Raw genomic sequence first — 25,564 nt, 5'->3', positions numbered from 1 at the left:
CACCATCCCCGAAACTCTGGAACATAGTAGATTATGGTTAGATTGTGAGTTAAAATGGTAAATCTTTGTCAACATGTTTATTACTTGGAACAATAAACATCTGTGTGTATTATCACATTCACAAACCAAGGCATCACCTGCCCATCACTTTATTACCTAGCAAATGATAAGAAGAAAAAGTCCAACTATTTCTTTTGTTGGACAACGACATTCACTGCAAATATGCATATTTCAATTTAGACTCTTACCATAAGTATGCGGTATATATAAATTTTCTCTAGTAAGGTTTTGTTCTGAAAAAACTATAATTGAAGGACAAGCTCTTATATCATAAAAGTAATAGTATCCCCCAAACTTTTAAGTGAATCACAAATCCAGTCTCTAGATTCTTCGAGAAATAGAAACATAGTAAATTGCTAGAAGGCATAAACAGTCTTAGACTAAATTATCAAATCTTGATTATCTAAGTTTCAAAATGTTATTGTAATGAGCAATCTAACCTTGTTTAAACAAGTAAATCACTGAAGGCCAAAGCCAATAATCAGGAAGTTACACGAACGACAATTTCCAGATGTTAAAAGACAGATGACATGAGAATTAGTTAGCAGTAGAACATTACTCTCTTAACATTTTCTTTAATAGCTGGTAAGGGCCGAACAGCAGCTCCAGTTGCTGTACGAGTTGCAGAACTACCAGCCACACTCTTACCAGGAATTCCACTATGTAAGGATCCACTATCTGACATTTCTGGATCCATGTAGAAACGAGCTCGAAATGCAGCCAAATGTGCATAAAATGCTGGAGGAACTGCATGATGCATATAACAGGATTGTAAATGATGTAAACTCAATATAAATGCTTGAGACAACAATTATTGCATATTGAGAACTTACCAATTGAAACAGAACGCGTACACCGTGCATATCTGAAACAAAAAAATCCAAAATTGAGAAAAAGCTAACACAAAACTTCAGGTTCCAATACACATAATAGGAGAATGACAATGCAATATATCCAAGTTAAAAAATAATCATAGGCTTGGATTTTTAAAAAAAATAGTCCATAGAAATGGTTTTGATGGATCCACTTCAAAGAGAATTAAGAAAACATCATCCAAACCGAATTAAAGAACTAATAAATATGCATGTCCACAAAATCCCTGCACCAACTACAGTGCTTGCCATAAATATTATCTATATATCAAAAAATGATTTAGCATCCGTTTGATTTTATATATAAATGATCGGATATAATCATTTAATTAACCTTTGAAAGTCAAGGATGTGAAATAGAATTACGTTAATAAATCTAAAACATAACTAGTTCACACGAGCTGTCTATAGTTGTCAACATTTAAGTTGAAAATAAACAGCTAGATACTTTAAGCACTTGACAATCACTTTTGCATATTCAAACATTTCAATACACTTTATTTAAGACGATAAACAATGCCAGGACTAAAATCCTGGACATTCAAAAGTATAAATGGACAAATCATACAGAGTAACTACTTCAAACTTCAAATAATCACTTCTCTCACTATAGTGTAAATGCAGAAGCCAGAGTTATTATCAAGTTCAAGAAATGAGTACATGTGCCTCCCTCTTTACCCTCTCCTCTAATCAATCCTTGTTGAACCGTCTCTTAAATATGCTTGACACTCCTTCCTTGGGCTTTGAACCAAGTTATACCTTTCTTTTTCATTCTGCCTTGCCCTCTCCATTGCTGGCATCACTGTATGGCACGGCATCATGCCATATTTCCCTCAATCGGATTTTTTCTTGACATTTCAGCCAGTAAATCTCTCCCTGAGCCTTCTCTATGTTTTAGAAAATGCCTTGCCCTATTGGCCCATTTATGTTTAGAAAGGCTACCATCTTCTGACACAGAAAATCTCCTTCAACACATTCAATACAACAATCGACAAAAATAAAACCTTTTTTAATTTCTCAAACTAAGTTTATATCTCTAAGCTTCAGACTGGTGCTAATCAGCCCTTAAGGAGCTCACAAGTGGTGTAGCTTTCAAGCCAGAAAAGAACACCATAAATTAACTCGGTCACATAATCTCTCTCAAGAAAAAGGACGAACTGGCAAGGCATATGTAATGTCCCCACTTTGAAATATGATTTAATGGTAAATGATAATAATAAAATTAAAATTAAAATAAAAATATAAAAGAATATAATTAAATTTTAATTAAGTTAATGAATGGTCAAAGACATGAAATGAAAAGTTGTGACTCCCTCAAACATGAGATATAAAAGGGAAAAGAGAACCTCATTTGAGGGGGTAGATTTGGGAATCAGAGGTGCAGATCTAATTTAAATAGAAGTGCAGATCTGATTGTGAAAGGTTGCGTCCCTTTTAAAGGGGCAGAAATAATTAAGAGTTGCATTCTTTCAGAGGGTGCTGATGGTGAAAGGGTGTGCCTCTTGCCAAAGGGCATACATGATGAAGAGGTGTGACCCCTCCCTCACATTGAGAGATATAAAGGAAAGGAATCCAAGCATCCAAGGATTTCATCATTGAACAGCTCAGATCAGAACTGTTAATTAGTTGCAGACGATAACATCCTTGTTCTTGATGGTATGCATGGAGATGTGTTTAATAAGTATGCTTACTATATGAAGCTCGATAATGTTTTTATGCAGAATTTAATAATAATATTAACATAGAGTGCAATATTTATTATAGTAGTACCTAATTTCATAACAGTGGCAGACCAAATCTGACATGCATCAGAGCTGTCTGCCTTTACCAGCCATTAAATATATTAATGACTAATGTTTTTTAAGCAGTGGTAGTATTAATAATTTATAGAATAGGTAATTAGCGAATATATAAATTATTGGTAATATTATTTGACTCATTTATTTATTTATGTATATATATACTCAAATCAGAATAAGGAATAATATAAGGGTTATAAATATAGATATTGATATAATAATAGATATTACTATAATAATTATAATTAATATAATCTCTTTTAGAAACTGCTCTGCAGTAATACATAATAATTCGTATAACTAGTAATTAATAAATATGTAAATGTTTTATAAATGAATCAGAACAAGATTAATTATCTAGTATGGTAAATTAGCAAGTACTTGATAGACTAAAGAAAGAATATCAAGAATTTGTTTCATGTTAAGATAGACTTGACTCTTAATCAAGTTAGTTAGACTAAAGAAAGAATATCGCAGATTTGTTTCATGTTAAGATAGACTTGACTCATAATCAAGTTAATTTAAGTCATAAGTACTTTAAAATATATTAATTATGATTAAAATAGACCAAATCCTAGTAGGGGACATTACAGCATAGCCTTTTCTACACCAGCTGACACATGTCAATCAGACAAGGACAATACTTTTGGGTAGATATTATCCTTTCAGGACCTAACACAATATTGCCCTGCCTAAAAAGCCTTCCTTCTATGGCACATAATCTATAGGACTAAAATTATATGCCGTGAGCTACATTTTTGGGTCTTCACTTTTAGTTTTTGCTAAGGTTACATGGAAATTTGCTATGCTAGGTTACTTTTAATAATTTAGGAATATTTGTAAAACTTTAATAGCAAATATACTAGTCACTTAGGTGTAATTATCTACTTGAGATTTGAATGAGGCGTCATTACACCTTAGTCTCACCTAAATTAATTGAGAGCTATCCGTTATTAGACTATGATTGATTGATAGTTCATTGCCACTTTAGCGAGGAGTAAGCTAAACTTGAACCCTTGCTTGACACTTTCACTAATCTCTCTAATATGGACTACTAGTGTGTTAGGAATTGCGTGCAGAAAATATCAATTAAAATGCAAATAAAGATAAGCAGAGGAATAAAAACACAAAAGTAATAACAATGAGGAGACAATTTTTAGTGTGTTTCACCCAAACCGGGCTATGTCCACCAAACAAAGTGTTCAATATTATTATCCAGTAAATCGAACCGATTACAACCAGCAATCTCTTGGAACTCAATACCGCTGCAAATGCTACAAAAATTTCTCTACAGAAAACCCTAACCCTTACCCATTTTATCAAGGCTTGTGTCAGTTACAAAAATTGGGTTAAAATATATCAGCCAATAGAAAAATAACTCCCGACACCTTTATAAAATAATAAAAGTCGTTTGGGGTGCTGCCCCCAAACCCTCTTTAAATAATTTGGCGGAAACTGTGCCGATAGAAGTGGGGAAATTTAGCCTCCGAGTCTAAGTAGGCTCCATATAACAACATAGTGCAATTTCCTATTTGAAGGCACACATTTGTAATAAGCAGGAGTTTGTAGCTAATTCTTCTACTTTCAAATGGTCATTTTGTTAATACAATTTTGCTCCTACATTTTGTAGGCTTAATAGTGAGATGAAACCAAGATATTAGATCATGCGCCTTGTTTTGTAAGTGTTTAAAACAATGTTCCACCGAGTTTCTTGATGCAGGGACGAGGGGAAGGGTTTCAGAGATGGGTAGATCAAGGGCCTAAGTTTGCGGACAATAGGGGTACAACATCTGGGGGGTGGCACTGATATACATATAGTACTTGAAAAACTAGTTATAAAAAGATGTATAAGAATTACATTTCAAATGGAACTTTGGCAAATTAGTAAATTAGCAAATTTGCAAATACTAAACAATGAACACTAACATTTTAAATATTTTAATACTAAATAGAATTTGATAAATTAAAATGTGAAATTGGAGATTTCTATTTAATAAAAAATATGAATACCATAAAGATGATTACAATGAGTAGCATGATATCAAAGTAAGTACAAAATATCAAAATGTAGTGAAGGGAGGCCTCTAATCATCCACTCCTCATCACTAGAAAATTGAACTCCTCATGATCCAGCTCCACCAAACTAACACCAACCAGCCTTACTTTTGAAGTCATAGCATCCTCATCAATCTGTGTTGGCTCCTCTAGCTCTACATCCCATCATTTTGTTGGACTCTCTTTGTACACAAGTGTCTTGCAGTCAATGAGACACAAAAGACTATGTACAACCACAAGCTTCTATACTCTCCTAAAAGTCTGTTTGCTCCTCTTGAAAGAGTGGATGAAGAGTGGATGAAGCCATAGGTAGAGCGATTCCTCTCAGCTGGTGAAGAACTAGAAACCTGTGATAGCAATCGAATGGCCATGGAAACTTCGGTCCATGGAAATTACACCATAAAATTCCGGTCCATGGAAATACCACCATAAAATTGGATCATGTGCCATGGTTCCCATATCCATCTTGGTCACCTCAAAATAACTCCTAAGAGTGGCAAATTTGGTCCACTCGGTATGAATTGCATCGGTATCTAGAGGATCAAACATCTTCTCAATGCACCTAAAGAACCCTATCTTCACCTCAACATCCAATATCGTTGTAACTCTACTAAGCCTAGTTGTACCACTTACGATTCAATGCATAGGCAGCCATGTGCAAGGAAGTGTTGAGCCTCTCCCATCTTCAATGAATGATTGGCTAAATTCGGAAAAAGCTCATCGTAGAAAGCTAATGTGGGGTCCTTCTCTAGCACGACAACCCTCATCTGGTCAAGCATAGAATAAATGCACAAAAACAACTCCCCAAGGTTACGTGCATTTGCATTCCAATATCTGATGACCTGAAAAACTGGAGCAATGATGGAGACTATATAAACCCTCATTTGGTCTCAACAAGTTTGAAGAGCTCCTTCTTAGAGAAGCCCTTGAAGAGTGCTTGCAAAGTGTGGTGGTTGCAAATAAACATTTGCACATCTCTAGCATCACTAACCACTTCTCTGATCCACTCAATCTTCCCCATGTCCTTTAGTGCATTGTTCATGGTATGCATACATGGAGTCCACCAAATATGTTTGTAAGCTGCCTCAATAAGTTTCCCTACAACTTTGCACAAGTGTTGCATCGGTCACTACTTGGACCACATTTTCTAGCTCAACCTCCTCTTGAGAACCTAAAACTGAAAAATCGGCATCTTTGTGATGCCCTATATAATCAACTGCCTTAAGAAAGTATGGGCCCTCATTATGTAACCATGATATTGATGAGAGGACAACGGCTAATGGGCATCCACCCATCCATGATTATACTACATCCATTCTTCACCCGACATTCCTTCATCTTCTCCATCAACACATTGGTATGGGAATAGTTCTTATCCAAGATTGTGATCCTCAATTTGGTCTCACCTGGTGGCACATATGATGGTTCTCCCCTAGCTACCATTGACAACATGTCCTTATAATAAGGAGATTGAGCTACATGAAATGGGATGCCATTGGCAAAAAGAACTTGCCAATGGCATCATCTATCTCATCCTTTAGCTGCACATTGAACAACTTGGCAATGGGGTTACTTTGCAACTTGTGATTCACCTTACCCTCTTTTGCATGGGCATAGACATTAGAAGAACCTGACATCACTCCTACTCTCATCCACAAAGTATGACTAGAACTTTGTGGTTGACTCTACTGAACATGTGTCCTTCTATAAGGCAAAGTAGTTGGCATAGGTGTAGTTGTAGTGTCATTATCAACACCCCAAAGCTTGTTTACCTCAACTCTATATATGAGGTTTGCTCCTTGTTCCAAAAACGAACATATAACCACACCTTTTCCATGAATAAAAAGGTGTACCTTAGAGGTCATTAGATATGTTGATACAAACTTTGGTCTTCGAGAGATATATGAGACATTTGACATCATGCTTGAGCAAATGAAACAAGCAGTTCATAATATAGGAACCTTAATTTGGATTATACAAGGTGCATATTACACCATTGTCACATGGTGTAACATACACCCCTATTTTTTTTTCCTTTTTTGATTTGTTTATAAAAGAATAGAAGAAAGAAAAGAATGGGTTTATAGCTATGTTAGTGGTGTTTAAGGCAGCCATGAGAGCTGCAGGATGAAGAAAAAATTAGATTTCAAAAGAGGAGTGCAACCAAGAAGTGCAACCAAGAAAGTCAAAGGCAAAAGGGTTTGAAGATTTGAGGACATGAAGTGCCTAGAAAATCCTGTAAAATTTCTGAATTTTGTTCCTTGTTGAAATCCTCAATGCATCTAATTGTTCTCGAGGTATTTTGTTGTATGAATGTACACATTAGTATTGCAATAACAAATATATTTTATATTTTGTTTCAATATAGTGGATTGGATGATATGTTAAGGTTGGAAGATTTCGGTAGTTGGACAAGACCCTACCAATATTGTCTACATGAAATTTATACTATTAAACACAAATTAATATATTAAATATAACATTTAGTTTTAATCTGACTTAATCCATTTTAAAATGTAATATTTAAACTATTAAATATAATATATGTTTAATAATATAAATTTTAAAACATTATATTTAACATATACACTATTTAAATTTAGCTTTAAATATAACTTCCACCTAAGCTACTTTTGTTTTAATGCATGTTAAATTTTATAGATGAAATAAATAAATAAAACAAATAAGACAAAAAAACAAAAAACAAATTAAAAGTTTGCAGCCTACCTGGACACGGCAATGGATCAGGAAGTTGCAGGTGTATTTCACCAAGGTCGCCTCTCCAAACTTGCTCAAAAAGACTAAGTTTATAACAATTTAATTTAAAATAACAGTTTACGCTTCTATGGTTATCATTGAATTAATTAACCTAATTGAATATAACGTTTTGAAATTTATATTTCTAAACATATATTAGTATATGTTTAATATATTAACTAAAAGATTTAGTTTTGAATCTAACCTAATATATTTTCAAACATTATTAAATATAATATATGTTTAACAATATAAATTTGAAAATGCTACATTTAATATATATACACTATTAAAATTTAGTTTTAAATATAGCTTCCACCCACGATGTTTTAGTTTTAATATATGTTCAATTTTATAAATCAATAAACACCAAAAACCAAATAACACAAACAATAAAAGAAAAGTTTATGGTCTACCTAGATGCTGTCATGGATCAAGAAGTTGCAAATGGAGTTAACCACAAGGTCACCTCTCCAAAGTTGAATGAAAAGATGAAGTTTGCCACAAGGTCACGCAACAGTGCAAGAAATGGTGAAAGTCAACCATTAAAATAGAAGATGCATTTTTTTGTATGAATACCAAGCCAAATTTTGACAAATTTTAAATAAATGTTTTAAGTTGGCCAAAATTTGAATTTCCTGCTGGAAATTTGGCAAATACTATACACAAGTGCTAACTACTTAGGAAATCAGAAAATTATCACATGTACCACCAACCACTATAATGAGAAATTCAAGTTAGTGAAGAACAAAGACATTTAAGCCATTATAGATTTGAATGAGGTTGTCGTTAGAGAAAACTTTGGACTAGACAAAGATAATATAAAAAATTCTATATCAAAAGGGCCTAAGACTGAGATACATCCATAACAAACAGGTGTACAATAGTGTAGAACAACAAAGTTATGTTCATTATGAAGACAACAAGCCTTACCACCTAAGGACCATGCCTAACGATGCGGTGGAACTACTAAATGTAGGAATATAGAAGAATTCCTTCCAAACCACTCATGTTTCTATCACATTGTTGGCAGTGATAATAATAGGACTGTGAATGAACCTACAACTATGTTTCTCTTACATTTTGCATGTCGATGACCCAATTTTGGGTGATTATGAGGGGCTTTTGTCTAAATTGATTGACCAAGAGTTGGCATACTAAAAGAATAGACAAGTGCCTCAAAAATTCAACCTCTATTCCTTATATCTTGGGTGCTCACACAAACATGGTATATGTGGCCAAACAAGCTAGAGCAGCATAGATTTGCTAAAGATGTTATTTCTCGAAACACAATGGAAAAGTCAATGCAAGTATTAAGTGTGTGGGTGTGTGTGTCTATATATATATATATATATATATATATATACATATACTCACCATAATTGGGAAGAATATCCCAAGTTTGTGCAAGGGGTTGTGTTCTATTGGTTAAAGCATTGAGTTCTCATTGTGGAGATCAAAGTTCAAATCCCAAAGGGACATCTAATATGAAATTCAAAGTTGTGACTCTTAGTCTTCCACAGTTGGCTTCTAGGTGGTTTCTAATAAGTGGATTCTAATTTGTGACTCTTGGGTCTTCCATAGGTTGATTCTAGTGTGGTTGCTCGAAATGAGCTAATGATGGTTTCTAATAAGTGGATTCTAATTTGTGACTCTTGGTCTTCCACAGGTTGATTCTAGTGTGGTTGCTCAAAATGAGCTAGTATTAGTGTAATGGTTGTGGTTGCTTGATATGAGCAAATATTAGTGTCATGTAATGGTCTCAAGGTGATGCTTGTATGAGCAAAATATTTGTGAACGGTCTGAAATATTAAAAGAAAAAAGAATATACAAAGTTTGAAGACTATTGTCACCACATTGTACAAACTTATTTTTGCGCATGATAAGGCCAAACTAGGATCGGATTCAATGAAAACATTCCAGCCCCACCAATACACCATTCTAGTTGATCCTCACCACAGACTAAAGTTAACTAGCAATCATCCAAACCATACATATAACCTATGTTAGATGGTTCATGTTCGAGTTTAGCAAAGATAAAATTTGGATTAAGTTTGGCAAATTCAAAAAAAAACATTGATTACATTTGCCTAATATAATTTTTTTTTTCAATATAAATAATAAATCCACAAAGCCTGAACAAGTAGGTGAGTTGGCTTGGGCGGTGGGTTTGCTCCCCATTGGTCTTGGGTTCGACTCCCTTCCCGGGTTTAAGAGGCGGGACTGCTTGCAAGTTGTGGATTCACCTCCCAGGGACTAGTCTCACCCCTTCGCTCACCCTTAAGTGGATATGCTAGGGCAGGGCTGCGGGGATTGGGGATACCTTGGGTAATAAAAAAATAAATAAATAATAAATCCACAAAATTGTCAAAATAGGCAAACATTGCTGAAGGTTTGAAATCTTTAAAAAAGCTGCCACATTTATGAACTATGAAAACTTAACAAAACTAAACCATAAAAAACATATTTGTGAAGATGCTGATTTTGTCAGAAAATTGCAATCATGGGAAGACTCTTAAACTTCAAAAAGGCTATGGCTCATCAATTGCACTTGGTTGAGTTGAAGTGGTATCATCATCACTAGATGCACTAGTCAATTCGTCTTTTTTTTTAAAAAGCTCATCCGCTACTACTATGGTTACGAAATTCATAATAGTTGTGAAGAAGATGAGTCTTTTGTTGCTGTTCATCAACAATCACAAATTATTGTCAGTGTAAAAGAGATCTCCCAACATTTCAAACAATATCTTGTTTTTCTTTTTCGAATGAATATGGTCAAAGCCACTCTAATTCCTTTCACAAGTTAATCAACTTTCCCGCTAACTCAATAGTCAAATTATTGTAGTTTAGTAATTTGTGCTCCATAGGTCATCCACCACTTGTATCCAAGCATTTCAACTTGTAAAATGTCATATTTGGCTATTGACATTCCATACATCCCTCCTACTAGCATTTCCAATGCTGGTCTCTAATTAGATTTCCGGTTGTTGGATCTGGTTCAAACCTCTTAATTGCTTCATAAAGCCCAACCATAACTTCACAATCACCAAGGCATATCATTTTTTTATATTGACAATCATTTACAAATATTCTGCTCATACAAAGCATCAACATGAGACCAATACAAACTCCTACAAGCACAATAATGAGACTAATATTAGCTCCTTTCGAGCAACCACACTAGAAACCACTTATGGAAGACTAAGTGTCGCAACTTAGAAACTCACTTATTTAGAAACCACCTCCACACCAAAAGCCAACTATGGAAGACCAAGACTCGCAACTTAGAATTCAGTATTACATGTCCCTTTGAGATTTGAACTCGGGTCTCCACAATAAGAACTCAATGCTTCAACCAATTAAGCTCAATCCCTTGGACAAAGGCATATCATTTTGAAATAGCTTAGCTCCAAGTAACAAGCTGATGTATGTAAAAATACATGCAGCATTTTCCACCTAGAATCAAGTGTACTCGATTTCTCCATGTAGTTGTTTCCACAGTATTAAGCATATTTTTGAAAACCTTCCTTACAACGGCCCATGCTCTCTTAAAGCATGTTGAGACATGGGGTATCACCATCAACTGTACACAGCACATCAACGCTTGGTCCACATACATTTAAAACCTTTTTGACACTTGCCAAAAATTTCTATTTAAAATATTTTGCTTTATGATCTTACTCTCAACTGGACACAACACATCAACGTTTGGTATCTTACTTTTGAACTTTATAACTAGCGCAATTTTCCCAATTGTAGGAAAAAAAATAACAAAGCCTTTGAGCTGTCTTTTCTTCAATCATTGTTTCCACAGTCATATTAAATTAAGCAAATCTTGTTTCACAAGGCCTCAACAACTCCTTAGATGTGTGTTGCCTATAAAGATTGAATGTGAGATAGTGATTTCTTCTAAAATTTGCAATTGCTATCCTTCTACGAATCATTTCATGTACCCATGGGACTATAGCCAAGCCATGAAGCAACAAATCGAGAGAATGGGCTACACATGGCCTCCAATATATTTGTCGGTGCTTCTCTACTATCAACTTCCCAGCTCAATTACCACTTCAACCACATTCTCCACCCCTCCTTCACAAATGACTTCTTCTGTTGTTTTATGAAATTCTCTAAAATTTTATTTTCTTGTGGTTCATGGTATCAATCACCTTCATGAACACAACACCTTGACGGAAAACCACCTAAACATTAACCAATGGCCTTTGACATATATCTAATCATCATTCAATATACTGTAATATGTTGTCACTAAGAAATTTTGACCTCAACTAATTTCCTAGTCGGTGTATCTTTTTATACTAGTTCCCAAATGTTGTTCAATGTTCAGCTCTCTATTGTTCCACCTATTGTGGCCTTTCGCATATTGGAAAAGGAAGGAAAAAAAGCTGTCATAAATCTAGACACATCCTTTTTAATTCATTGTTTCTTTTGTGTCAATCTCATTTTTCCTATAATCAAAAGAGGATTGGTGTTTCTTTAGAGAAGCTCTAATCTCTAGGGTCACATTTATCACATATGGTGACAACTCCTCACTAAACCCTTGGAATGCCCAAATGATACATTACCATTGTTAGACTTCCAGTAAATGGATGTTGACACAAGTTACGTTTGAGATTGATACCATCATGGGTCACATATTTCCAACCTCGACAATTGATTTTTGCGAAGCCATTAAATTACAATCCATGTTTTGAAAGAAACAATAACATTATATACATAAAACATTAATAATAAACAATTAAATATATTTTTTAAATTCACATTCAAAATTCTACTATAAAAGTATAAACTAAATACTTCCTAATTTAATATTTATAATATACTAAAATAAATTATTTTAAATTTAAATATATTCTTTAAAGAGAAATAATACAATTAAAACCATGAAATTTGCATAGTCTATGATATCAATATACAAAGATTTGTAGATTTTAACTATTCAATATTTTTTAACATCAACACTTTAGATCATTCTCTAATGTCTCCATTTTAGGTCACTAGATCAATCTCTAATGTCCCCATTTGGCTTTAGCATTCTTGGTAATTGTCAACCTTGTCAAACGGAATGTTCAATGTTGACAATAAGCTCAATTGGTTTAGAGGACTCCTATGACACTTTTAGAAATGAGTTCCAACTTCTGATGTGTTCTCCAAGATTTTTGGAGAGAGCATCTATTTATAGTAAGTCACTCAATTGGCCCCAATTTTCATTCATCATCATTGATATTATTCTAGAGCTAATTATTTAACTAAGGTTGCTTAATAATTTAATAAGCTCCTTAGTATTATAGGTCATTGGAAAGAGAATAAAAAGTTTTAAATCATGGATGCATAATATTGGGACCTTGTGTATCAAATATTATCCTTATTTTGATATAAGGGTCTTTAGGAGTAAAAAGGAGTATTTTAATTAAAAGTGAAATTTAAAATTGAGACTTCTGGAAAGTTCAGCAGCAAAAGTATAAAAGGAGGTTTTGTGAGCTCATTTGCATTATACAAACTAATCTATTTTTTTCTAGTGAAACCCTTGTGAATTTTGTGGGATTGAACTTGGTTCATCTCAACCTTCTTGAGGAACAAAACCCTCTCAGAAAAGATTAATCATGGTAGTGAAAGATCCTCCCTGGTTAATGTGGTGTGCCTCAACCAAAGTTAAAGTTGCACGGAAAAGGATTTGCAAGTAAGTGTTGTGCTAAGTTTATTTTATGAAGTTATTTGCTAAAATTCATAGAGAGACAGAGTTACTTCTAGGACATGGAGATTTAGTGTTTGGGCAGTTGACATTTAAATATTTGCTGGATACCCTTATTATTGGTGTGATGACCATATTTAATGGGCAAAAACTAAGATTGAGGTGTGTTCTAGCTGGGCATGCCGATTGATTTCCAAACTTGGATGCCATGATGGACTTTACAGTCAATGTTGCTGGATTGGGTGATTGATAAAAACAGCAGTGGTGGTATATGTAGGTGCTGGAAGCCGCCATTAATCTACAGGCTGGATGCCATTTCAAAGGTATCATTTTTTATCTGCTGTAGCCGTGAGGATTATCCTTAATTCTAGGCACCATATCAATTATGTGCTGATCGATAGCAATATTGCTTTTGAGATATTATGCGGTAAAATGATCGATGCACCATATCAATCCTGAACTGGTTGATATGTGGTAGAATGGTTGATTGGCATACTTCTCTTGCTGAGGTGAATGGGCAAGGTATTTCTGGTCGATATTGGTCCAATATTGAGGCGTGAAACTTTAATGCTGCCAATCGATCATTCAAAGACTGAATACCTTTGATAGCTGGACGTGGCCTTGAAAAGGAATAAAAAGTTGGTCACATCCCTTCTGTTATCGCTGCTGTTTCAAGGATATGACAAGGACATGAAAGGATGTTCAAAAGGAGACAAACCAAGCAGGATGTGGCAGGTTGGAAGTCCGCTGCAGCTGGCATGGGGTCAAAAGGGGTCAATAAAGGCGTTAATAAAGGTTTTGAAGCTTGGTGAAGGGTGCTAACACTTGTTTTGGTGTGATTCATTTTTCCATCCAAGTTTGGCATGAATAGCCTTAATGCTGGTCAATTCATCTGGTCAATGTAGGACGTTGGGTCTGAGAAAACAAAACATTATGCTGCTGGGTGATTAATCTGAGTTTCATTCCCAGATGTTGCTGAAGGATTAATTTCATATAATTTGAAAAGGTGAGTAGGGCTTTCTAGGTTGTCTTTGGTCTCTAACAGCAATACATTGTCAGGGTTAATGTCTGGGTTTATGTTTAGGGGACTTGTAAACAGTCTGCAATAACAAGGTCAGAATTCATATACTTTTGTATTCTGCTCATTATAGCAAATTTGTTACACAGAAAATGCCTATGTAATAACTGTCATCTGTCCTAACAGTATCACATTGGTTGAACAAGCTCTGTTTCAGTTCTATTATGTTGTCTTAATCTTATTGATGAATGTTATTTAGGATTAGAACATATATATCCATATATGCAATGCCTTTGAGACTCAAACTTGCAACAAGTCATTATTACATTTGCAAACAAAAAACTAGGTGACCAGCAACCAAGAAAACTGTTTGATAAATTGCAGTGAGAAAAAAATGCAAAAATTTGCTGATAAACCAGAGGGGGTATCTTACACATTCGCTTCTCTTACTCTAACTCATCTTGATAATGGATCATGGTGTATGATCCAAAACATCTATCTTAAAAAATATTACACAGTCAAAATCCAGAAATCTATGTATATAGTAATACAATATTAAATTTAAAAATCTACTCTAACTATTTGAAATGTATTAAATTAAAATTATTTTAAATAAAGTAAAATCATAATAAATTTGAATTCGTTATAATGAATTTTATAATATTATAATATAAATAAGTTTAACAACTTAATTCAAATACTATAATTTAATAATTTTATTAATATAATAGATTTTATAGATTAAATGTTTTTGAATTCACAATGTATTAAATTTTCTAAAAAAAATAAAAAATATAAAACTAGAAACAACTAAAGACGAAAACATTTATGTATAGATTGCAGCCTACCTTTGCCTCTTGCAACTATGTGCTCTCTTCCCTCAATTAGCAAACACATAATAGGATTCAATTATGAGATAAAGCGGCGGAGTAGGCAAAAACCAATGATGAATTGCTAGTCTTCCACACTAGTATCAAGATTCACCACCAATGCTGAACTCTACCGATTACCTTCCACACCACTAACACAGCTGCAAGGAACTGTAACTGTTACTAGTACCACATCTATAACAAGCGGCCAATGAACAGAACTTTGTCAAAAACACAAGCCCCAAATATTAATGACAAAGAATGACTAGAAAACAGCTGACAAAAGTTAAAAAAAAGCATTCACAAGCAAATGAAATTATAGTGAATCTCTTTATGTGTTTTTACATGTCAGAGTTACTTTATGCGAAAAATTAAAAACACCTTGAAAACATTGTATAACATTTTTGTTGGTCATTTATGAGTTTTACGGGTGTTTAGGGTTTTCACGCTCTTTTTTTTCGTCAACACGTTTTATTCTCGACCAAATGGACAATCTTTTAGCAATTTAAACATGCAAAAAATCGTAGAAATAGTTGAAAAGAAAGAAAGAAAGAAAGAAATTTTAATGTTCACGAGACTTAACAAAGTTTATGGGACAGCACATCAGATCTAACCGATTTCTGCAAATCTGCCTGCTTTCTGTGTAAAATGCTGACAAGTGGCCCCAACCTCTTGACAAAATCCTCGCTAAAAAAATCATACCAAGATCCCACAGTCAATAATTTATTATACTTGTCCCTAACATCTTTGAAGGCGTCACACTCTAAAATGAAGTGTTTTTCGGTTTCAACTTTCCCAGATGTGCAAAAAATACACTCTTTCCTCCCAAGTTTCTTTTGGTCTTTTCCAACGATGACCAGTTTCACTATGGAGCTGATGAGAGTTAGTTCTTAATTGAGCAATAATACACTTAGCTTTCCACAAAATATTAGCCCTTATATAAGCTTTTTGATGATGATCATAAGCAGGATTGAACTCCGTGATATAATATTTTTTCTTTCTCGCTAACTCAGTCACGATTGATCGGTTTGTTGGCGATTTTTTGGGGAAAAAATCGAGAACCATGATGATTCCTGATTAATCGTGATCAGTCACGAGCCATTCCAGATTATTGCTTCTTTGGGCCCAACCATCCAATGAGATCTGACCTTTATTGTATATTTTGAGCTTCAAATGAATGGGCAAAGGAGAAGAAGATACGAGGAGCAACAATGCAAGGAGAATTTCAAAAGTGAATGATTGGATCAGGAAAGGTACACATTTGAAGCTACCAAATGCTTTGATGAATATACTTAGGAATGTCTGATCAAATCAAATCTGTTTTTTTCTTTTGATGATTATTTCAGATATCTAGATTAGATAAATCCAAGCAAGAGGGGACTCTATGACTACATCAGACAAATGAGAAAAGAATAGAAATTTTCAAAAATAGCAAAAGTGGAACTCAAGATGGTGAAGTGTACAGAAATGCAAGAGAAGATCAAGAAACAACTGATGATATTGAAGCAGAAAGAAAGATCAGATTCTCAAGATGTCAAACAAGAGGACTCCTCAATGGCTGAAAATAGTAATGCCAAGACAACATCAAGCCGAACTTTAGGAAAGGATATAATTGCACAAGGTAGTGATGATTCAGATTGTATGACATTGTTTGGACCATATGATACTTTACAAAATATTAGATGTGATGTTGTGATGATTGCTTTGTTTGACATTGAGTGCCATGAAGAAGAACTGCAGGTTTATCTAGACAACCCCATGATTACGCACACCGATTACATGGAGGTGGGCCAAGAAAGGTTCAATCTCCTTTGTTCCAAGATTGATAAGATCGTTGATGGAGTTTGGATGAGAGTTGTTTATCTCAAAGTAGTGCAACCGAGTGGCTGAGCAGTGATTTTGAGGTTGATATGGGATCCTGCCATTTGATTTTGGCATGCAGGTGTGGAATGCTTGAGGACAAGCATTCTCCAGGACGGGAGTGAAATAATAATTGATTGTTTTAATTAACAAAGCAGAGGAATACTCCTTATATAAGCAATTACAGAATATCTTTCCATAATGGAAACAATCGCAAACTAAAGACAAAATAGAATGATTCTAAATACTAACTAACTGACTTATAGAATAGAAAGTTACTAAAAACTAACTAAATGACTTAAACGTCCATTATAAGCAAAATATTATAATATTACTTTAATACTCTCCATTAATGGTCATTCTACTAACTACCATGCAAAAGACTTGTCATGATCTGTAGGTGATTTCGTCACAAAAGCATAGAAGGCTGACTCCTCTTTAGAACGATTTACGACATGAGCCTACTGTTGAGACCCAACCTAGTTGGACTTATGATCAGCCAACAGCTTTCTGTAGAATTTTTGTACATGACCAAGTATGCCACAATAATGACATGTGATAGATTTTAGATTACTCCTTATATAAGCAATTATAGAATATCTTTCCATAATGGAAACAATCAAGAACCAAAGACAAAATAGAAAGATTCTAAATATTAATTGACTTACAAAATAGAAAGTTACTAAAAACTAACTAAATGACTTAAACGACCATTATAAGCAAAATAATATAATATTACTTTAATACTCTCCATTAATGGTCATTCTACTAACTACCATGTAGAAAACTTGTCGTGATCTATAGGTCATTTCGTCACAAAAGCATAGAAGGCTGACTCCTCTTTAGAATGATTTACGACATGAGCCTACTACTAAGACCCTCCCTAGTTGGATTTATGATCAGCCAACCGCTCTCTGCAGAATTTTTGTACATGACCAAGTTTGCCACAATAATGACGTGATAGATTTTAGATTCTTAGAAGAATCATCATGTGCACTTTGTCCTTTATGTTGAGTGGACTTGCCTTGGCCTTTGTCCTTGGCAGTAAATGCCTGTTCCATACTGGTTGTGTCACTGTTGCTACCATATCGTTAATTCCACCTGGCTTGCTACAAGATCTTATTGCACAGCTCACCAAACTTTAGGGCAACATTAGTGGACGTAATGTTGAGAGTTTCGATGAAGTGCTCATAGGATCTAAGCTTTCCAACGTGATAACCACCATATCCTCTTCTTCCATCTTGCAACTAATGGCCTCCAGGTGCTCGCGAATAACTTTGATCTTCAGGAAATTATACTGCAAAGACATCTTGTCGTCCATCATAATCGAAAACATATTCTAAAGGAAGAAAGCTCTACCTTTATCTAATGTCTCATGCAAATCCTTCGAGTCAGTCCAAATTTGTGCAACAATCTTGCTAGATGGCACTTGTAGAAGCATCTCATCAGTGAGTGATAACTTGAGCAACATAACCGCTTCATAGTAATGCTCATCAAACATGTCCTAGTCTTTGGCTGCTACTATGGGACAAGCATAATTAACCACAACAATCTGGTCTAGACACCAATACACAAAACTAGCGAGCAACCTCTGCTTCTACGTATTCTAGTTCTTATCGTTGAACGTCTGAGTGCCTTCCAACATGATGTTGGGTAACAAATCCATCCATCTAGTTATTTACAGACATGAAATTGAGATCAATTTCTCAAAAAAACTTTGATTTTTGTTAATAAAAAATCCATAAAAAAGAAAATACTATAAGATAGCAACACGATTTTGTGAAAAAATCGGCCAAAAAACCTTCGTTCCGTGGAAAAAAGGGTAAAAAAACCCGTCTTCTAGAAAAATGGTAAAAACCCACGATTTACAAAAAATCATCACAAACAACAGAAGACCACAATTTTTAGAAAACAATCATGCAAAAAACACTTCACGAATTTTTTGGAAAAAGATAATGCAAAGCCCTAGGTCACGTGCGGGAACTCTTAGAAAAGCTAGTAGCAAGCCGAAAAACTAGATCCACGAACATAGAAAATCGAGCAAAATAAATAGGTCACAGGAAAATCCTAACAGCAGAAAATAAATGCAGACCCGTTGTAGAGAAAATGCAAAAAACGTATAATTTTTATTAGAACATTGTGCAAAAACTCTAGTGGTCGCAGAAAAGAAATGTCATGTCCCCTAATAAGTAATTGTCGAATGCATAAAAATATTAATTACTTTATATAAAGTCCCCATTCACTTATATAAATAATTAATATTCACAACTATTAGTCTTAACTATTACTAACTATTATAGGAATTCTTACGGGAATTCTCAAACCAATTGATGTTAATAAAGGATGGGCACCCGAGAGGAAGAGCATGGATTTTATATACAAGAAATATCTGAAGTGAAGTCATAGTTTGTGAGATATCTGACGGGAAATTAAGTTCCTTTCGCTAGCTTAACTGGCCTATTGGAAGCAAGGTTCACGGGTGATTCATAGGGAAGGCACGCCGTGTTTATTCATCGCAGAGACTATTCGAGACTCAACGGAATTACACATATACCTTTCCTTTCTATCGCGACAGTAGAACCCGATATCGGGTATAGTGCAATACGAACTCTTGTTCGTTCACGAGGGATAGAGGCTCGTGGTTGGTGTAATTCCGATCGCATTCACGAAGGCTCAGAGGAGTAACAGAAGAGCTCAACGTCTGGAGTGATTCCGATTGCATTTACGAAGACTCAGTGGAGTGACAGAAGCGTCGTGGATGGTGGTAAGACGAAGGTACTCTGCCAGAAGTGGAATAGAGTTGGCTATCGGGAGTGTCACCATTCCGAGGCTCGTTATTGGGTATAGTTCCAGTACCCTGCAGTCACGAAGGAATAACAGAGGCATACAGCAAACACGTGAGGACCGATGTTCTTGCAGCCATGAAGGAAGGACAACGACATAAAGCTATATCGTGGAGAAGCAGACGCAATATTGGTATCGTTCTACACACAGGAGGTCTGCAAAGTAATAACCAAGAAGAAGATATGCTTATGGTGAGATCTGGAACATCACCGATAACCCTCAGCACATGAAAAGCATCTGCAGTTACGCGATGGCTACCAGGTGCATTATTACGTATTCTTCCTAAAATAATGAATATTTGTTTGTTGATAAATGGAATACTAAGCCAATGGAATGGAAACTCAGATTACGTTTATGAAAATATCACTGCTTGAATTTATTCATTATTTTACCAATAACTCACTGGCCATATTAAAAATATATTTTTGATGAAGTGGAAATAAACCCAATAGATAATTAAGGGAATTTTACAGTGGTATCAGAGCTTTGAATCTTGCCAGCCTGTAGGGTATTGAAACTTCATGAAAACTTAATGCACAGTTGAGTATGCACCAGGGAAATTATAATTTCAAAAGTACTAAGGCTCGTCAAAACAGATTTCCAAACTCTCCTTTAACATAGAGTAGTTCATCAATTCCATTTGAAATTGAAGATAGTCACACCGAAACTGATGAGGAGATTATTTTTGAAACCAACATGGGAGACCCGATTAACAATAGGGACTTAATGGGTGCGTTAATCAGAAGTCAGCAAGATATGCAAGATAATGTTAACAGAATGACGCAATTGATGACCCAATTTATGGCCAATAATATGAATCAGCATCAAAATAATGGTAGACACAATTATCAACATCAAAATAATGGGGGAAACAATGGGGGTAGAGATGAACAGTCAGTTAATAATCAGCCAGAAAGAACAGGAACAGCTAGACCATTTATGCCCACATTTACTGCTAGAAACCAGCCACCTGAAAATGAACCTACAATAAGAGAAATACAGGAAGAAATACATTAGGATTGGTTAGGCTCTGGAGAAGAATTCAGATCAACAATGACATTTAGAGAATATTTAGATGTCAGAATGAAACATAGGCCAAGAGGACAGCAAGGAAACAACAGTGAATTGCAAAGGAAACTTGGAAAAATGTCCATTCCTTATTTTGATGGTTCAGGTAAAACAACTGCTCGGGCTTGGGTGCAAAAATTAGACACATACTTCCAATTAAAACCTATGATGGAAGAGGAGGCAATTAAATATGTTGCGTTACATCTTGACGGTGTAGCACATGAATGGTGGCATCACGGACAAATAACCTTGGGTCATAATTTGCTAGGCACTTATGTTGAGTTCACTGAGAAACTTATTGATAGATTTGATTCTAAAGATCCTGAATTACATCTTAAGGACTTGACTCAGCTTAAGCAAATTGGAACTGTTGAACAATATATTTTTGGATTTGAAAAATTGGCTGTCTTAGTTACTGAAATTTCAGAAATACACAAGATTGTAGTATTTATAGATGGATTGTCTGATTCCCTCAAAGGTTGGGTTAAGTCCTTAAACCCTCTGACCTTACAAACTGGTGTCAAAAGAGCAAGAGAATTAGAACCATCTTCAAAAGGAAATTTTTTTAACAAAGGACCACCTCCTAAACCAGAAAAAGACAAACAACCTTTCAACAAAGATAATTTCCCTAAAAACTGGTTAGATAAAGAGGAAAGGGAAGAGCTCAGAAGAAAAAAACTATGTTTCAGACTTTCAGTTGTAGGGAAGCATGGCAGCCTGGACATAGATGTTTAGGGAAGGGAAAAATTCATTATATTGAGGTTATGTCTGACAATGAGGATGAAGAGAATGCTGATCCTAATATATAGAACGAGCACCACAGAACACAGAGTTAGAAACAGGTACCAAACAAGGAGGAGGAGTAATAGCATCCATGACAGGAACTCCCCATTATAATATTTTCAGAGTTAGAAGCGTTTTGAATGGACAGCGTGTGATTGTTATGTTGGATAGTGGTTCAACACATAATTTATAGATGTAGCACTTGTGGAAAGACGTGGCTTGCAGACTGAAAAACATGAGAGATTTGATGTTAGAGTAGCAGGTGGAACTAATTTATCTAGCAGTCATAAAGTTCCTAAATTGAATATTACTCTTGGCAATTACACTGTTACTGATGATTTTTATGTGATTGATTTGGCTGACACTAATGTTGTCTTGGGCATACAGTGGATGGAAACATTAGATGAATATACACAGAGTTTTTAAAAGAATGGAATTCTCTTTTAAAATTGATGATAAAAAGGTAGTCCTTCGTGGTATGTCTAACAGTGGTCCCAGGATCGTCAGTGCTAAAAGAATGGAGGCTATTTTCAGACATGGAGATGTGGCATGGTCAGCACAATATTTAATCTCCAACAAGGTATCAGGTTTTGAATCCAGATCTTATGAAAATGATTTGTTAACAGTATTAGATTCACATCATGTGGTTTTTAGTGATATCCCTTCAGGAGTCCCACCTGATAGAGGATTTGAACATACTATTGAATTAGAAGAGGGTGCTAAACCAGTTATCACTACTCATTATAGACACCCTAAAACATTCAGGGATGAAATAGAAAAAGTAATTAAAGAATTATTGGATATGGGGCACATCAGACCTAGTTCTAGTCCTTTTGCATCATCTGTAGTGTTGGGCATATAGTGGATGGAAACATTAGATGAATATACACAGAGTTTTAAAAGAGTAGAATTCTCTTTTAAAATTGATGATAAAAAGGTAGTCCTTCGTGGTATGTCTAACAGTGGTCCCAGGATCGTCAGTGCTAAAAGAATGGAGGCTATTTTCCGACATGGAGATGTGGCATGGTTAGCACAATGTTTAAGCTCCAACAAGGTATCAGGTTTTGAATCCAAATCTTATGAAAATGATTTGTTAACAGTATTAGATTCACATCATGTGGTTTTTAGTGATATCCCTTCAGGAATCCCACTTGATAGAGGATTTGAACATACTATTGAATTAGAAGAGGGTGCTAAACCAGTTATCACTACTCATTATAGACACCCTAAAACATTCAGGGATGAAATAGAAAAAGCAATTAAAGAATTATTGGATATGGGGCACATCAGACCTAGTTCTAGTCCTTTTGCATCATCTGTAGTGTTGGTCAAAAAGAAGGATGGAACTCTTCGTATGTGTATTGATTACAGAGCTCTTAACAACAAAACAATCAAAAACAGGTATCCAATTCCTCGAATTGATGAATTGTTAGATAAATTGCATTGTGCTGTTTACTTTTCTAAAATTGATTTGAGATCAGGGTATCATCAGATTAAGCTAAGAGAACAAGACATTCATAAAACTGCTTTCCGTTGTCATTATGGTCATTATGAATTCTTGGTTATGCCGTTTGGTCTAACAAATGCTCCAGCAACATTTCAGTCCTGTATGAATCATATTTTTAACAAACAGTTAAGGAAATTTTTGCTAGTATTCTTTGATGATATATTGATTTATAGCAAAACTTGGGAAGAGCATTTGAAACATATTGATATAGTTCTTGGTATTATGGAATCACAATCGCTGTATGCAAAGGCATCTAAATGTGAATTTGGAATGACTGAAATTTTGTATTTAGGGCATATGATCAATGCAACAGGGGTACAGGTTCATCAAGAAAAGATAAGAGCCATTTTGGATTGGCCACCACCTCGGAACCTTACAGAATTAAGGGGTTTCTTTGGTTTATGCAGTTATTACAGGAGGTTCGTCAAAGGTTTTTCACAGCTTGGGGCACCCTTGACAGATCTTACCAAAAAGGGGGCATTCCGATGGACTGAGGAAGCTCAACAGGTATTTGAGAAACTTAAAGAGGTAATGAGTTCTTGTCCGGTACTTGCTCTTCCAGATTTTGATCAACCTTTTGTATTGGAATGTGATGCTTCGGGTGATCGAATAGGGGCAGTTTTAATGCAAAATAAGCATCCTATAGTTTATGAAAGTAGGAAACTTAATAGCCTTGAGAAATTGTATTCCATCTATGATAAAGAAATGTTGGCAATCATGCATGCACAGACAAAATTTAGACAATATTTGGTGGGTAGCAGATTTGTAGTGAAAACTGACCATAACAGTCTGAGGTATTTCTTGGGACAAAAAGATTTAAATGACAAGCAACAGAAATGTATCAGTAAGATCCAAGCTTATGACTTTGAGATTGAATATGTAAAGGGTAAAAATAATGTTGTTGCAGATGCTTTATCTAGAAGGCCTGAAATCAATGCGATATTCGTAGTAACAGCTGATTGGAAATCTCTATTGCTGGTCGAGTATTCAAAGGATTCTTTTGCATGTGATTTGTTAGATGGTAATATACAAGATGATAAATATAAAGTTGTCAATGATGTTATTTATTACAAGGACAGGATTTATTTAATTTTAGATTCGAAGTTGAAAGAAAAAATTCTCCAATCTATGCATGATATTCCTCTAGCAAGGCATCCTGGATACTTCAAAACGTATCGTCAGGTAAGAGAAAGGTTCACTTGGAAAGAATTAAAAAATGATGTCCTATGTTATGTCAAGGAATGCACCACTTGCCAACAAAATAAAGCAGAGCAAACGTATCCTGCAGGTCTATTACAGCCACTGCCTATACCAGATCAGAAATGGGAAAGTATATCAATGTATTTTATCACAGGTTTATCAAGATCCCAAGGTAAAGATTGTATCTTTGTTGTGGTTGACAGACTAACTAAATTTGCACACTTCTTTTCTATCACTACAGAATTTACAACAGTTCAGATTGCAGAGTTATTCTTCAGAGAGGTTTTCCGTTTACATGGTTTACCCAAGACTATAATCAATGATAGAGATAGCAGATTTCTGAGCATATTTTGGGGAGAGCTTTTCAGATTAACAGGTACAGAGTTGAATCATAGCACCAGCTATCATCCGCAAACTGATGGACAGACGGAAATAGTGAACAAGTGGATCGAAGATTATCTTCGTAACTATGTGGCCGATCATCAGAAGGCTTGGGTTCGTTGGCTATATCTGGGTGAATATTGTTATAATACTACCTTTCATATGTCAATTGGTATGTCTCCTTTCAAAGCATTATATGGCTATGATGTACTCTCTTTTCTCGACCTTGCTTTTGAACAAAGCAATGTACCTAGAACTCGTGATTGGCTTCAAGAAAGCCAAGACATTTTGTCAGCTCTTAAGGATAATTTGCAATGTGCTCAGAATCAACAAAAAATCTATGCAGATAAAAAGCGAGCTGAATGCCATTTCAAAGTGGGAGATTTGGTATTTCTCAGGTTGCAACCTTATCGGCAATCTTATCTCAAACGTAGTGGATCTGAAAAATTAAAGCCTCGGTTTTATGGTCCCTATCAGGTAGTACGGAAGGTTGGTACAGTTGCATATGAACTTGATTTACTGGTAGATAGCAAAATACACAATGTATTTCATGTATCTTGTCTGTATCCGAAGATTTACCTCCCTTGAATGATGAACGGAAGCTCGAGATGATACCAGAAGTCATTTTGGAAACACGGGACAGGCAATTGCAGAACAGAACTATCAGGGAATATCTCATCAAATGGAAAAATCTGCCTCAGGATGATGCCACCTGGGAAAATGAAAGAGTTTTGGAGTTGCTTGAGGGCAAGCAACACGAAGCAGGGGAGACTATCATGTC

General features: G+C 35.1%; 1 protein-coding gene across 11 annotated transcripts in view; it reads right to left on the bottom strand.

Annotated features, from left to right (window-relative positions):
- Positions 1–435: 435 nt before the first annotated feature.
- The window catches only part of LOC131067461 (protein argonaute PNH1-like), a 143,232-nt gene continuing 118,103 nt past the window's right edge, over positions 436–25,564 (bottom strand). For all 11 annotated transcript variants that reach the window (XM_058002483.2, XM_058002475.2, XM_058002476.2 and 8 more), the window contains 2 exons: positions 894–925; positions 436–807 (listed from right to left, as the gene is read on the bottom strand). In XM_058002483.2, the coding sequence (XP_057858466.2) occupies positions 602–807; positions 894–925 (238 nt within the window). In that variant the 3' untranslated portion in view covers positions 436–601. The remainder of the gene's footprint in view (positions 808–893; positions 926–25,564) is intronic.

This window comes from Cryptomeria japonica, chromosome 3, assembly GCF_030272615.1.
Source record: "Cryptomeria japonica chromosome 3, Sugi_1.0, whole genome shotgun sequence".
NCBI lineage: Eukaryota > Viridiplantae > Streptophyta > Pinopsida > Cupressales > Cupressaceae > Cryptomeria > Cryptomeria japonica.
The sequence above is the reverse complement of the archived record's forward strand: the minus strand, read 5'-3'. Positions and strand labels throughout refer to the sequence as shown.